Source organism: Ctenopharyngodon idella, chromosome 16 (genome assembly GCF_019924925.1).
Source record: "Ctenopharyngodon idella isolate HZGC_01 chromosome 16, HZGC01, whole genome shotgun sequence".
In the NCBI taxonomy this organism is placed as follows: domain Eukaryota; kingdom Metazoa; phylum Chordata; class Actinopteri; order Cypriniformes; family Xenocyprididae; genus Ctenopharyngodon; species Ctenopharyngodon idella.
The window spans coordinates 28062394-28077246 of NC_067235.1; the positions used below are offsets into that span (position 1 = coordinate 28062394).

At 37.3% G+C, this 14853-nt stretch overlaps 1 protein-coding gene across 1 annotated transcript; it reads left to right on the top strand.

Moving 5' to 3' along the window:
* Positions 1–634: 634 nt before the first annotated feature.
* On the top strand, positions 635–13824 carry dpy19l1l (dpy-19-like 1, like (H. sapiens)). The gene is made up of 22 exons (XM_051864680.1): positions 635–1047; positions 1534–1558; positions 1643–1730; positions 3432–3569; positions 3668–3788; positions 4195–4288; positions 4468–4525; positions 4628–4719; positions 6211–6310; positions 7042–7119; positions 7207–7293; positions 8183–8242; positions 8333–8413; positions 8544–8645; positions 8721–8792; positions 9015–9085; positions 9786–9810; positions 9962–10081; positions 10223–10397; positions 10509–10608; positions 10722–10847; positions 12383–13824. The coding sequence occupies exons 1-22, from the start codon at positions 840–842 to the stop codon at positions 12552–12554; spliced, it is 2193 nt and encodes a 730-aa protein (XP_051720640.1). The 5' UTR covers positions 635–839; the 3' UTR covers positions 12555–13824.
* The last annotated feature ends 1029 nt before the right edge of the window (positions 13825–14853 follow it).

The following is a 14853-nucleotide window of genomic DNA, read 5'->3' on the forward strand; positions in this document are numbered from 1 at the left end:
GACCTATAAAAGGTCTGAAAAGTTATTTAAAAGTCAAATAACTTTTGCCAACCTCTGTACATTTAGCAAATTTCACATTTTTCTAATTATGTATTATCTTCTGTCACCTCAAATGATATTAGGTCTATCATTTGGCAACAGACTGTTGAAGTTATTACATGTAACAAGAATATTTCCCAAATATATCCTATATTTTTCAAAAATACTAAAAAAAATGTTAGTGGAAGTGTTAAAGAACAGTAACGAATGAACGCTAGATTCCTCAATTAGCCCAAATAAATAAATTAATTAAAAATAAATATAACAGTAGCCTACAGTCTGAGTAAAAAAAGGTAATAATGCATCGTAATAGAAACTATTTTCCAAGTAATATTTTACACATATTTATATCAATTTTCACAGTATAAATGTAGTCTTAATAGTTAATACACGACAAATTATAACTGTTTTTTTGTTTTTTGTTTTTTGATTGAGGACTCTTGCGCAAGGATGAAAACCGCTGCCCTAGACTATATTTAATATGTTATATATCAGTATATGTGCATTTTATCTAAATGCGTCATCATGGTTACCGACTGGTGTTTTACGCAGGTTGCCGAAATTCTTTGCCATCATGGCTACCCGCAGGTTAAACGCGTTGCCATGGTAACTGACGCTGACAGATGAGCGCTGCGTCCAGACGGGGGCGATGCCCGCTTCATTCAACAGATCAGTGAAGTCCCAGAGCACTCAAACTGTACAGGAACACAGATGTGAGGCGTTTGAAAGAGTGAAACTGTTGGTTTTATCGCGTATCTACGCTCCTCTTGTTCCTCTATTACGGACAGAAATATGAAAACATGGTAGCTAAAACGAGAAAACCAAATGCCAAGGACCAGAGCAGCGAGAAGGACAGGAGTCAGTCCGTCTCAGGGAAAAGCAGGCGTGGGAAAGATGGGAAAGGCTCGGCTTTCCAGAGTAAAAACGGACTTTTTGCTGGGTTCATTAGAAACAAACTGGGTTTGAGCCCATCTGCTTTTGCAAGAGGAATAACAGTGCTGGTTCTCGGTAAGGCTTTGTTTCTTAGCCGCTAGGTAGCTAACGGTTATTCAGATTAGCATCTAGCATGTTTTCATGATCGAGCAGCTCCGCTTGTAAACAACAAAGTTGTGTAGAGCTCATAGTTCCTTTGACGATTTTATTATTACACAACAATAAATTACCAGTTTAAAATTTGGGTTATTGGTGAATGCTCACATGTTAACTGTAACGTTACTTGGCAACCAATCAAATTTAATTCATTTCACTTCGGTTAATATAGCCAATGATGACCACACATGCACTTAAAATTTCTAAGATTTGTTAATGTCAACCACTCTCAGTTTTAACACAGATGCTAATTGATTAAAATAATTAATCAGGCTCATTAATCTGTATTAAACTAGGCAACCTTTACCACGTCATCTGCTAGAGACTAGATAAGAGTCCTCCAATGTGGCCACGTAGCTGTCTGACCTGGACAAAATGCCTAACCTGACTTATTTCTCTCCACAGCTCTTATTGTGGGATTTTTACACTGGTAAGTACCTTTAGACCTTTAATAATAAACCGATAATAATGTTCCTCTTGTGACCAAATAAATAAATTGTCCTGTATTTTCCAGGTATCATCTCTCACATCTGTTTGAAAATGACAGACACTTTTCACACATGTCGTCCTTGGAAAAGGAGATGGCTTTTCGAACAGAGATGGTTATTACTTCTTTGTTAAATTCACACGCGTGTGTGTGTTTGTGTGTGTTATACGTGGGTTGGACAATGATACTGAAACACCTGGTAGACCACAATAATTTATTTGTATGGGTTAGGGTTACAGCATCAATTCAACTGGGAAATTACAGATACAAGTCCTGCACAGTGGCCAGAGGAAGTTTGAGCTATTCCACTTCCAGAACACTGGCCAGGTCACTGTATGTGATGCTGGTTGAGGAAAACGTTTTCTGACTTGCTCCTCCAAAATATCCCAAAAATATTTAGATTTGGTGACTGTGCAGGCCATGGGAGATGTTCAACTTCACTTTCATGCTCATTAAACCATTCTGTCACAAGTCTTGCTGTGTGCATTATCATGCTAATACTTAATGGCACCTGCTTCAGTGTACAATGTTTGAACCATTAGGTGCACATGGTCCTCCAGAATGGTTCGGTAGTCCTTGGCAGCCCAAACCATGACTGATCCCCCTCCTCGCTTCACTCTGGGCAGCAACAGTCCGGGTGTTAAGCCTCTTTGGGGCTTTTCCACACCGTAACTCTCACGGATGTGGAAAAGACAGTGAAGGTGGACTCATCAGAGAACAGTACATGTTTCACATTGTCCACAGCCCAAGATTTGCACTGTTGGCAACAATGAAACCAACATTTGGTATTGGAATGCGTGACCAAAGTTTTGGCTGTAGCAGCCCGACCATGAATATTGACTCTGTAAAGCTCCCGACAAACAGTTTTGGTGGAAACAGGAGAGTTGAGCAATGTTGCCAATTGCTTTCAGCTGAAAGTAGCTAAAACTGGTCGCTAGATGACATCAAACTGGCGAGTCCACTGATCTATATTAATATAAATATAGATCAGTGGGCGAGTCACGGAATCTAGATAATAAGGTTTGTCCAACAAGTTGCTAGATTTGTCGCTAGGCTTCTAAAAAAAAAAAAAAAAAAAAAAAAAAGTCTAAAAAGGGGCAGGGAAGTCTCTAAATTTAGCGACAAAATCGCTGAATTGGCAGCACTGGAGTCGAGGTACGCATTTAATTCTGCAATGAGTTGAGCAGCTGTGGTTTTGTTTTTTGGATATAATCTGGGTTAGTACCTGGACATCCCTTTCAGACACCTTCTCCGATTCTCCTGTTGGATGTGGTTCATCCTACGTGGTGGTATGCTGACATTACCCTGGACACCATAGCTCTTGATACACCAGAAAGATTTGCTGTTCTGGGGTGCGTTTCCCAAAGCTAACTATGGTCAAAGTTCCGTCATTACCAATAGAGTTACAACATAGTTGGCTAACAATGCTTTCGGGAAACGCACCCCTGGTCACAAATGAGCCAGCGAGACACGCACCAACAATTTGTCCTCTTTTGAACTGTGATATGTTTCCCATTATTTTATGTGGATTGCAATATTTTATGTACAGCTGTGCTATTGCTCTGCTAATTCAACCTTCACGCTTTGCTCTTGCTGATGGAATATAAAATCATTGAAGATTGGCCACCCGGCCACACGCATATAAGTGTGAAACCTCTAACACTATATTAGCCAATCTTTCAGTTTCACAGCTCAACCCCTGTGTGTGTGTGTGTGTGTATATACACATATATATATATATATATATATATATATATATATATATATATATATATATATATATATATATTCTAGCTCACGCTCTTCATCTTTTTAGGGACTGTATTACTCATATTTCAAGACCATCATTGAGGCTCGTTCCTTCATGGATGGTGTTTACATGATCATGAATGACCGGCTCACTGAATACCCTCTGGTGATAAACACTCTAAAGAGGTTCAACTTGTACCCTGAGGTAAGATGACCTCTTTGGCATCTTCTGAATGGCAATGAAATCTCTTCACGCCACAGTATTTGCTTGAGCTCTGAAATTAACTTTCTCTTGTACTGCAGGTGGTCTTGGCCAGCTGGTACAGAGCATTCACTAGCACAATGGATTTCTTTGGGTTCCCTACCAAGATGTGTTGGACCATCAACAGAGGGGAGGGTATGGATCCAGTGGAGAGTTGTGAAGGTATTTAAGAAGTCTTGTTTGACCCAAATGTCTACTTTTTGTTTAATATTAGAGAGCATTTTCAGTACAGTACATTGTAAATAACACTAGGAAATGGGATAACTTTATTTATTATTGCAATCACCTTCTAATTTGTCTTACTGTCCTAGAAAAGTTTCCTTGATTGTAGTTAAAATTAAAATGCATGCTTTAGAAATGTCTTGAACCTATTTTTTGCACTTGCTAATTTTCTTGCAACTTTTACTTCTGTTAACACACTCGTCATGAAGGAAGGTTTATTTTTAAAGTGTTATTAATGTGCAAGAAAAAGTGAAAGCAGAAGGTGACATTTTATTGGCTGTGTTACTGACAGCCAAATGTTCTTCATTTAGCAGATATTTTACTTACTTGAGTGGCTTTTCCACAGGTCTGGGAGATCCTGCATACTTCTATGTCACCTTTGTGTTCCTGTTAAATGGGGCGATGATGAGTCTGTTCTTTATTTATGGAACATATCTAAGGTAATCGAGCCTAGATGACCTAGATTAAACACCTCAGTCAGAGGAGACTGCTTCAATCGATACAGAAGAAAGTGGATCTTTAAGAAGTTTAGTTTTGATTCCAAATGGTTGATCCTAACAGTCTCGTTACAAAAATGTAATCATAACGTGCACTTTTTCTTTTTTGGCTGTTCTTGTAGCGGCAGTCGACTGGGTGGCACCGTTACAGTTCTGTGTTTCTTCTTTAACCATGGAGAGGTAAAGCTGATGTTTTCTTAAGCATGTGTAGATAGTGTTTTATTTCTCCACAGTCTCCTAGTATTTAGAACTTCATCTCTGTTTTGAACTGTTGAATCCCAGAGTACTCGGGTCATGTGGACGCCACCTCTGAGAGAGAGCTTCTCCTACCCCTTCCTGGTTTTGCAGATGCTTCTGCTCACATACATCCTCCGGTAATTTGCTTTCTTCCCACGTTTGGTGTATTCATAGCAATTTCGTGTACATATTAAATCTTTCATGCTCACGTTCACTCTTTATATTTGTACTTTGAGATGGCTTAAAGGGATAGTTCACCCAAAAATGAAAATTATCCCATGATTTACTCACCCTCAAGCCATCCTAGGTGTATTTGACTATTTGTGTAGGCCGTCTCCCGGAAGCTAGTTATTTTAGTTTATAAAGATTTAAATATGGAAATTTTTCTTACAAAAACCCATCTCTTCATTTTAGAAGGCCTTTATTTAACCCCCTGGAGCCATGTGTACTTTTTTTGGACTTCAAAATCAGGAGCGCCATTCACTACCATTATAAAGCTTGGAAGAGTGGGTATATTTTATAATATAGCTCAGATTGTGTTCGTCTGAAAGAAGATAGTCATATACACCTAGAATGGCTTGAGGGTGAGTAAATCATAGGATAATTTTCATTTTTGTGTGAAATATCCCTTTAAGATCTTTTAGATGTTATGCAGTCACTTAAGACTTTTAAACAATGTTTATGTATGTTTTTCCTCTAACACATTTACTTTGTTCCCAACTCATGTAACTTAAAGGGTTAGTTCACCCAAAAATGAAAATAATGTCATTAATTACTCACCCTCATGCCGTTCCACACCCGTAAGACCTTTGTTCATCTTCGGAACACAAATGAAGATATTTTTGTTGAAATCCGATGGCTCAGTGAGGCCTGCATAGCCAGCAATGACATTTCCTCTCTCAAGATCCATTAATGTACTAAAAACATATTTAAATCAGTTCATGTGAGTACAGTGGTTCAATATTAGTATTATAAAGTGACATTTATAAAGAATATTTTTGGTGCGCCGAAAAAACAAAATAACTACTTACATAATGATGGCCGATTTCAAAACACTGCTTCATTAAGCTTTGAATCGTTATGAATCTTTTGTGTCGAATCATGATTCGGATCACGTGTCAAACTGCTGAAATCACGTGACTTTGGCGCTCCGAACCGCTGATTCGACACAAAAGATTCATAACACTCCGAAGCTTCATGAAGCAGTGTTTTGAAATCGGCCATCACTATATAAGTCGTTATTTTGGGGGTTTTTTGGTGCACAAAAAATATTCTCGTCGCTTTATAATATTAATATTGAACCACTGTACTCACATGAACTGATTTAAATATGTTTTTAGTACATTAATGGATCTTGAGAGAGGAAATGTCATTGCTGGCTATGGAGGCCTCTCTGAGCCATCGGATTTCAACAAAAATATCATAATTTGTGTTCCGAAGATTAATGAAGGTCTTACGGGTGTGGAACGACATGAGGGTGAGTAATGAATGACATTATTTTCATTTTTGGGTGAACTAACCCTTTAATGCTGCGTATGTGTTGATGTCTACTTTATCACTATACATACAGATTTGGATTATTCTATACAATTAAGATCTATCTTATTGGATATTTTTGATTTTGGAAGGACAAGAAACCCAAGCAAGCATACCATGATGGCTCTGGGAATCTCCAATGTTTTCTTCATGCTGCCGTGGCAGTTTGCTCAATTTGTCTTACTTACCCAGGTGAGTGATGGAAGATCATAAGCATGCCAAACTAAATGCTTGTCTAAATGCTGATATTTGGAGGTAGTACAGGCAAGCAGCCAAATGTAACCTTTAGTTTCTGCAACCTTTCATCCTTGGACGTCCTGCTGAAATTGAACAAAATTACATCTGACTTTTACACTAGATAGGCGGATCATTAATCCAGTCTTCAGTGTCACATGATCCATATTAGAAATCATTCTAATATGCTGATTTGCTGCTCAAGAAACATTTACTTAATATTATTATCAATGTTGAAAATGGTTGTGCTGTTTTATTTTGTTTTGTTTTTTGTGGAAACTAATGCATTTTTCAGGATTTTTGATGAATAGAAAGTTCAAAAGAACAGCATTAGTTTGAAATAGAAAACTTTTGTAATATTATAAATGTTTTACTGATTTTACATTTGATCAAATTAACACATCCTTGCTGAAAAAAAGTATTAATTTCTTTATTTCAAAAGCAATATCTTACTGATCCTAAACTTTTGAACGGTAGTGTATGTTTCATTAAATAAATGCGTACAGTTCACCTCCAGAGTCAGACTCATTTGTAATCATATTTTTGCCTGAAGAAAACTGTCTGTAGATAAGCTTAACATGATTGCATGCCTCAGGAATATCCTGTTTCAATTTCAACTTGTATGAGAAAATTGTTTTGCAGCAAGATAGTAAAGGATACTATAACAGTAATGTTTGTGTGTTTCACAGGTTGCATCCCTTTTTGCTTCATATATCCTGGGATATCTGAGCCCAACAAAAATGCAGTCTGTCTTAGTGACACATATGGTAATGTAATTTAGACTTTATTGATGGAGCCACAGTATTGCTCATGTTGTCTTTCTGATTCACTGATGAACTGACTGCTCCTCACAGATCTCCTTGGCCGTCTGTTTTCTTCTGATGTTCGGGAACTCGATGCTGCTGACGTCCTTCTACGCCTCTTCACTGGTTTCTATCTGGGTGAGTTGGACAGTGTGAGGTCTCATTACTGTATTCACACTCATTTGCCACTTGCTCAGGATAGATGATTTCTAAGGTCACCAGAAGCTGGTATGATTGTGAAATGATTGCTAATATGATATAAATGTTGTCTTCCAGAGAACATGCTAAGGCAAATAGTGCAATAGCCTGACTGAATAAATATCCATGATTAAAAGGTTAGTTCACCCAAAAATGAAAATTATGTCATTATTTTACTCACCCTCATGTCGTTCCAAACCTGTAAGGCTTTTGTTCATCTTCGAAACACAAATTAATATATTTTAATGAAATTTGAGAGATTTCTGTCCCTTCATTGACAGCGTGCACAACTCTACCACATTGACTCTTCAAAAAGTTCATAGAGATATCATTAATCTAATCCAATATGAACTGAGTGGTTTAGTCCAAATTTAATTTAGGCTTTTATTCACATATAAACATTCAACAGGTTCTGATGAGCTTCTGTTTGTTTGCTGATCAGTGTTTATACGTGAATAAAAGCCTAAAATCAATCTGTTCATCATATAAAGCGATTGAGTCCCTTCAGAAAATTTAGACTAAACTGCTTGATTTATATGGATTAGTTTTACGATGTCTTTATGAACTTTTTGAAGCGACAAATTGGTAGTTGCTTGGATTGTCAGTGGAGAGACTAAAATCTCTCAGATTTAATTTAAAATGTCTTCATATGTGTTTTGAACATTAAAGTCTTACGGGTTTGGAACTACATGAGGGTGAGTGATGACTTTTTTTTATTTTTATTTTGGGTGAACCCTTTAAGTACAAAGTGCATACAAATAGATGACTTCAAACACAAACATGCTGTGAAGAAACATCAGCTTTACTAGTTGGTCTACTTTCGTTTCAGGGGGTTATTGCACTGAGGGACCGTTTGGTTGGTACGTTCAAACCTGGAATCTTCACATGGGTAAGAGCACATCCATTGTTAGCTGATACATCAATAAAAATGTGCCTGACTAACAAAAAATTGACTAAACAAAAACAATTGTGTTGCTAGGTCATGCAGTGTCTTGCATGGGTGGTCTCCACTGTCATTCTGAAGTTCATGCTGTCTGTGATCTTTGGGGCATCAGATGATGTGAGTAAAATGAGAGCAGTGTTGTGCACCATGCGCTGTTTTTCTCTTGCTGTGAATATCAGTTAGCTTTAGCCTGGGGAGTCCTTTAAACAGTTCTCAGGGCTTTTGACATTTTCTTTGTTTTGAATAGGCCCACATCAGCAGTCTGATCAAATCCAAGTTCACAAGCTACAAAGACTTTGACACGATGATGTACACGTGTGCAGCTGAGTTTGACTTCATTGAAGCAGAGGTGGGTGATGTGATCTATTTTCAGTCATCAGATACTCCTTTAAGCTTTTTTTCATCGTAATGAATGTGTTTTCAGACTCTCATTCGGTACATCAAAACCATGCTGCTTCCAGTTAATGTGCTGATAGTGGGTTTTATTGCTGGAAGGGTGAGTAGTTTTCACTTAGATAATGGATGGTTTCCCTCCACTAAGTTTTGTTATTTGTTTATCTATTTGCCCCAGTAGTCTAAGTTTACAGTTTTCCATTAGTTTTCCGAGTTTATCAGTTAGTTTAGAGTTTAGCCTTTTATAGAAAGGAAACCAAGTATTTTGTATTTATGTACTAAAAACTCCCTCCATATGCTTCCTCCTTTTGCTTCCTGAGGACAGACCATACAGGACGTTATTATGTTCCTCAGAAATGAAAAGACAGAGAAGTCAGAGGGTGATGAAACAGAGCAGTAAGTATTCTATGTGGGTTTTTATTTTATTTATTTTCCAGATAAATCTACAGCACTTTATTGCCATGATTATTTTAGACATGAATGGTGACAACAACTAAAAATAGGGAGAAATGTGGCCAAAGAGGGGAAAAAAAATAAAAACAATAATATTCAGTAACATAAAAAAAAGATTTTATTCTTTTCTGTATTGTTTTATGTCATTTATGCTCACAAAGGCTGCATTTATCTGAGCAAAATACAGTAAAAACAGTAATATTGTGAAATATTGTTATAGTTTACAGTAACTTTTCTGTTTTGAGACGTCATTTATTCCTGTGATGGCAAAGCTGAATTTCAACATCATTACTCCAGTCTTCAGTGTCACATGATCCTTCAGAAATCATTCTAATAGGCTAATTTGCTGCTCAGGAAACATTTTTATTATTAACAGTGTTGAAAACAGTTGTGCTGCTTTTTTGTGGAAACTGGGATACATTTGTTTAGGATTCTTTGATGAATAGTAAGTTATGAAGAACAGCATTTATTTGAAATAGAAATCCTTTGTAACATTATAAATGTCTTTACTATCACCTTAAAAATCTTTCTTCCAAGAAGTTTTACTTGAAGCCAAACATTTAAACTGTGGTGTGTATTTTACATTGGACTGTTTCTTTGAATAATAATGCCTACTGTCTCTTCTAAACTTTTCCCCTCTCAGGACCCAATTGTTGGCGAAAGGAGTGGTAAGATAGCTTTTTATGATTCTAATTGGCTTTTGTTTGTTTGTTTTACCAAAATGATATACCAAAAATATGTATAATAATATATAGTGACTCAAGGAGTAGTAGTTGATATCCAGAGGCTGTATTTATGTCATGATTGTTGTTTTTCTAGCTGGTATACCACAGTCTGCAGCTAGTGGCGTTTGCAGTCCTGGCTGTGCTCATCATGAGACTGAAGCTCTTCCTTACTCCTCACATGTGCATCATGTCCTGTTTAATCTGCTCCAGACAGGTGACCTGACCATTCATGCTCTATCAGCAACATGCTCCAAAATATTCAGAATGCAACAAAGCTGATTTGGGCAAAAACTTTTAAATGTAAGATGTGGTTGGACTCACTAATGTTTTGATTTCTTTGGCTCTTCATCTGCAGCTGTTTGGTTGGATAGGAGAGAAGTTTAAACTCCAGATGACAGTCATAGGAATATTGTCCATCATGGCAGTCCAAGGATTCGCCAACCTGCAGAGTCAATGGGGCATTATAGGAGAATTCAGTAACTTTCCTCAAGAAGAGCTCCTTGAGTGGATCAAGGACAACACAAGCCCTAGTGAGAAACTCCTGTCTTTTGGATTTACTTTACACTTTAATTGTGCAAAATGAAACGTCTCATTTAATGTGAACAGTTTCTGACTCCTGCATCCATGCAATATCCCTGTAGATGCTGTATTTGCTGGTGCTATGCCCACCATGGCAAGTGTGAAACTGTCCACAGGCAGAGCCATAGTGAATCACCCACACTATGAAGACGCAGGATTGAGGTAGACACGATTTAACATGCATTTCTATATTGAAGTACTTATCCTATTATTAGATTCTTATGATATTGTTCTCAGTGTAAAGTGTTTGATTTCATTTTGTCCTTATTATTCAGAGAAAGAACAAAGATGGTGTATGCCATGTACAGCCGAAAACCAGCTGAGGAAGTAAAGCGAAACTTAATAAAGCTGCAGGTGGACTATTTCATCTTAGAGGACTCATGGTGCACCAGACGCTCCAAGTAAATGATGCATACTTTGAGTTACTACCACTGAGTTTGATAATTTCTTATGAAAGCTTGTTTCTACTGAGCCCCACATGTGACATGTGGGAAAAGATGTACATATATATCGTGGCCACATATTAAGAATTCATTCCCTCTTTTAATGAATTTGTTCCCTTGTTTTAGATAAATCGTGGCTACAAATTAAGAATTTGTTCCCTTGTTTTACTAAATTGTGGCCATGTTGTAATAATTTGTTCCCTTGTTTTAGATTAATCAAAACAAGGGCACGAATTAGTGCAAAGTGGCTACAATTTACTAAAACGAGGGAACGAATTAAGTTGTGGAAACTAATGATACATTTTTGTCCGTATGTCATGTGCGGGGTTCTGTATATTTCTGCTAGGGAATGAAAAAAAGTAATTGTGATTTTTTTTTTTTTTTTTTTTTTTTTTTTTTTTTTATCTCAGAATTTTGACTTTTTTTTTTTTTTTTTTAAATAAGTTTACATCAGAATTTGGACTTTATAACTCACAACTGTGTATATCTTATGAGTTGGAGAAATGAAGTCAGAGAAGGAAGCCGGAGAAAGGATGTCAGAAACTGAGATATGAAGTCAGATGTCGGAGAAATTAAGTCAGAGAAATGAAGTCGCAACTCTGAGAAATTAAGTCGGATGTCGGAGAAACAATGACGGAGGTCGGAGAAACGAAGTTGGAGAAACGAAGTCTGAGGTCGGAGAAACAAGGTCGGAGAAACAAAGTCGGAGGTCGGAGAAACGAGGTCGGAGAAACAAAGTTGGAGGTCGGAGAAACGAAGTCGGAGGTCGGAGAAACGAAGTCGGAGGTCGGAGAAACGAAGTCGGAGGTCGGAGAAACAAGGTCGGAGGTCGGAGAAACAAGGTCGGAGAAACAAGGTCGGAGGTCGGAGAAACAAGGTCGGAGGTCGGAGAAACAAGGTCGGAGGTCGGAGAAACAAGGTCGGAGAAACAAAGTCGGAGGTCGGAGAAACAAGGTCGGAGAAACAAAGTCGGAGGTCGGAGAAACAAAGTCGGAGGTCGGAATAACGATGACGGAAGTCGGAGAAACGATGACTGTTCTGTGTTTGCTGGTGCTATGACGATGACGGAAGTTGGAGAAACAAAGTCGGAGAAACGATGATGTAACTCTGAGAAATGAAGTTGGATGTCGGAGATATGAAGTCACAACTCCGTTAAATGAAGATTTCACAACTCAGAGAAATATAGTCTGAGGAAATTGTCGCAGCTCCGGAGAAATGAAGTTGGACGTCGGACAAACGAAGTCGGAGAAGATGCAGTCCATCATGGCAATAGAAATTGGAGAAATTAAGTCGGAGAAACGATGTTGGAAGTATATTTATATGAAGTCGCAAGTCAGTTTTTTTTTTTTTTTTTTTTTTTTTTTCCTCCCCCTCAGAGTTGTGAGCTGTAAACACATTTGTGATTTAAAAAAAAAAAAAGGTCAGAATTGTAAGAGAAAAAAATAATTTCTTGTATCTTACTTTTTTTTTTCTTTTTTTTTCTTCATCTCCAGGCCCGGCTGCAGCATGCCTGAGATCTGGGATGTGGAGGACAGCCAAAATGCAGGAAAAGTGCCACTTTGCACTCTCATGTCGAGGGATTCTCGTCCTCACTTCTCCACCATCTTTCACAACAACATTTACAAAGTCCTTCGAGTTCCTAAAACAGTGAGAGATATGAGATAACAGCAGTTTTTCCTTCAGCGTCACTGTTTTCTGTCTTTGATACATGTGTATATACACAGCAATGATTATTTTTGTAAAAGTCAGTTCTGTTTTTCTTGAGACCTGCTTCTGCCACTTTGGTGTCCGTTTTGTTTTGATAAACTGTATGAAATGTTTAAACCGTGGATCATGTGATTCACCATAGAGAGTCAAGTATTGAATCATCCCTTTTCCCTTTACCATCTGCTCACATGCTTGTTGAAATGTATTTATTTTGTCTGAATGACTGTGATTTTTGCCATCAATGGTGCTGCTGTTTGCTGGTTGCGTATGGTCCAGAATATTGTTTACCTAAATCATTTCATTCTGTGCATAAAATATTTTATTTAAACTCTTAGGATTTTCAACCTCTGAAGTTTCGTAAAACCCTTTTTGTGTAAAGTTTTAAAATTTACATTTGTTTTGGGCAGATGCTCTTACCAAAGTGACCTAAAAGACAATTATATATATATATAATTAGTTTAAGGGAGGATTATAGTAGTTTACAGCAGGGGTGGAGAACGTCAGTCCTGGAGAGTTTTGCTTTAACCCTGATCAAACACACCTGACCAAGTTAATCAAGGTCTGAACGGTTACTAGAAAGCTACAGGCAGGTGAGTTTTTATCAGGCTTGGAGCTGAAGGCTTGAACTCCGCAGGACTGGAGTTTGTCATCCCTGGTCTATAGTGTTATATATATTTTATAAAGTCTACCAACTCAGTTTTATTAGTCATCTGCTTGTTCCTCTTTTTGTTACTTTTAGGTTTTGTGTGTGAAAATCATGGTCAGTGTTATTTACTAGAGAAGCTATCTTGTGAAATACTATTTTTATCTTACGTTTTAAAAAATGTTGTCAAGCTCAGCTGTATTTTCATTTGGATTATGTCAGTGTCACTTTCTCTACTGAGGTTTACCAGTGTTCAGAAGTCTGTGAGTGTTGTGCTCATTTCCCATCTGTCAGGGAAATGCAAGTGTCAGGAAATAGCAACAGTTTTTATCCCAGTTGTCTTTCCTGATATCATTGGATAATAATAGTCCTTCAAAATCAAGATGAAGGACTGTAATCACTGCCATAGAGTTATTAAAGGTATAAATTTGTAGCATAATTTCCGTTGTAATTCAAGTGTCCTTTACATTTCATTTGACATACTTGTGAACTGTTCAAGAACTCATGTTCTCATTTTTTTTTTAATCTAATGTAAGGTACTGAACCTTTTGTATTTCCCTAATTAAATGTTTTATTTTAATCATTCATTTGGTCTTTGTTGTTTGTGTAAATGTTAAGGCACTAATCATTTGTTTTATCAACTCGATTGGACAATGTGGCCAGTTTATTTAGCTAGTGAAGTAGTCCACCGTTCTTTTTGTTTGTAAATTGCTATCGAGAGCAGATATATCTTCCATTTTCTTTGAAATGGCATCCCCCTTGTTGAAAAAAATGGCAAAAAGCATCCCCTCTGTAAAGCCACCATCCCCTTTAGATTAACGCTTATGTAAATTTTAAAATTCTCTGTATGATAATTAACAAACTATAACAGCGACTGACCAATCAGAGCTCAGTATTGTCTCACCAGAGCTCTGATTCAAGCCAAAGTCCCTTTTTTAAGGAAAGTTCACTCGGCGGCCATATTTCCAACGCCTCCGGGCAGCTATTTCAGGCATCCAAGACCAAGTCCTATCTGAATGGGGGAATCCTGAAATCTCAAAAACTGCTTGGCAAACTCAATTAAATAACATTTCAATTCAGCAACAAGATCTAACATGAACTGTCCCATAAATATTGTTTCTTATGAGGGAAATAAAGTAGATTGAATCCAAGCAGCTCTGAAAGTTTTTAGAATAGTTCTAGAATAATCTGGCATCCTTCCGAAGGCTCCATCTGCGCGTGAGGTGTTCAATGTGTTGAATGCTCTGTTGATAATTTAAACATGTTAATTACACAAATGTTTAGCGTAGATTGATTGAACAGTGATTGATTAGCCTATATTTATTTATTGTAGACTTTAAGTAAACATTTTGCTGAAATATCCACAACACATAAGAGCGCACAGTTTAGCCGTCGATCAGATACACGTAGAAGTTGTGTTCGTTTCTATAGCAACAGTAGAATCCAGGTGCAGTGTGTTTCAGAATCAAACAATCACTGCAAAAAGAACTTTCATGTCGAGATGACGAGAAAATGTCTATGGAAGCCATAAAAGGCCGTGGGAATAAAAACAGAAAAAAAAATAATAATTCATTGCCTTAAGAACCTGACTCATGATCATGAGAAAACAAGATA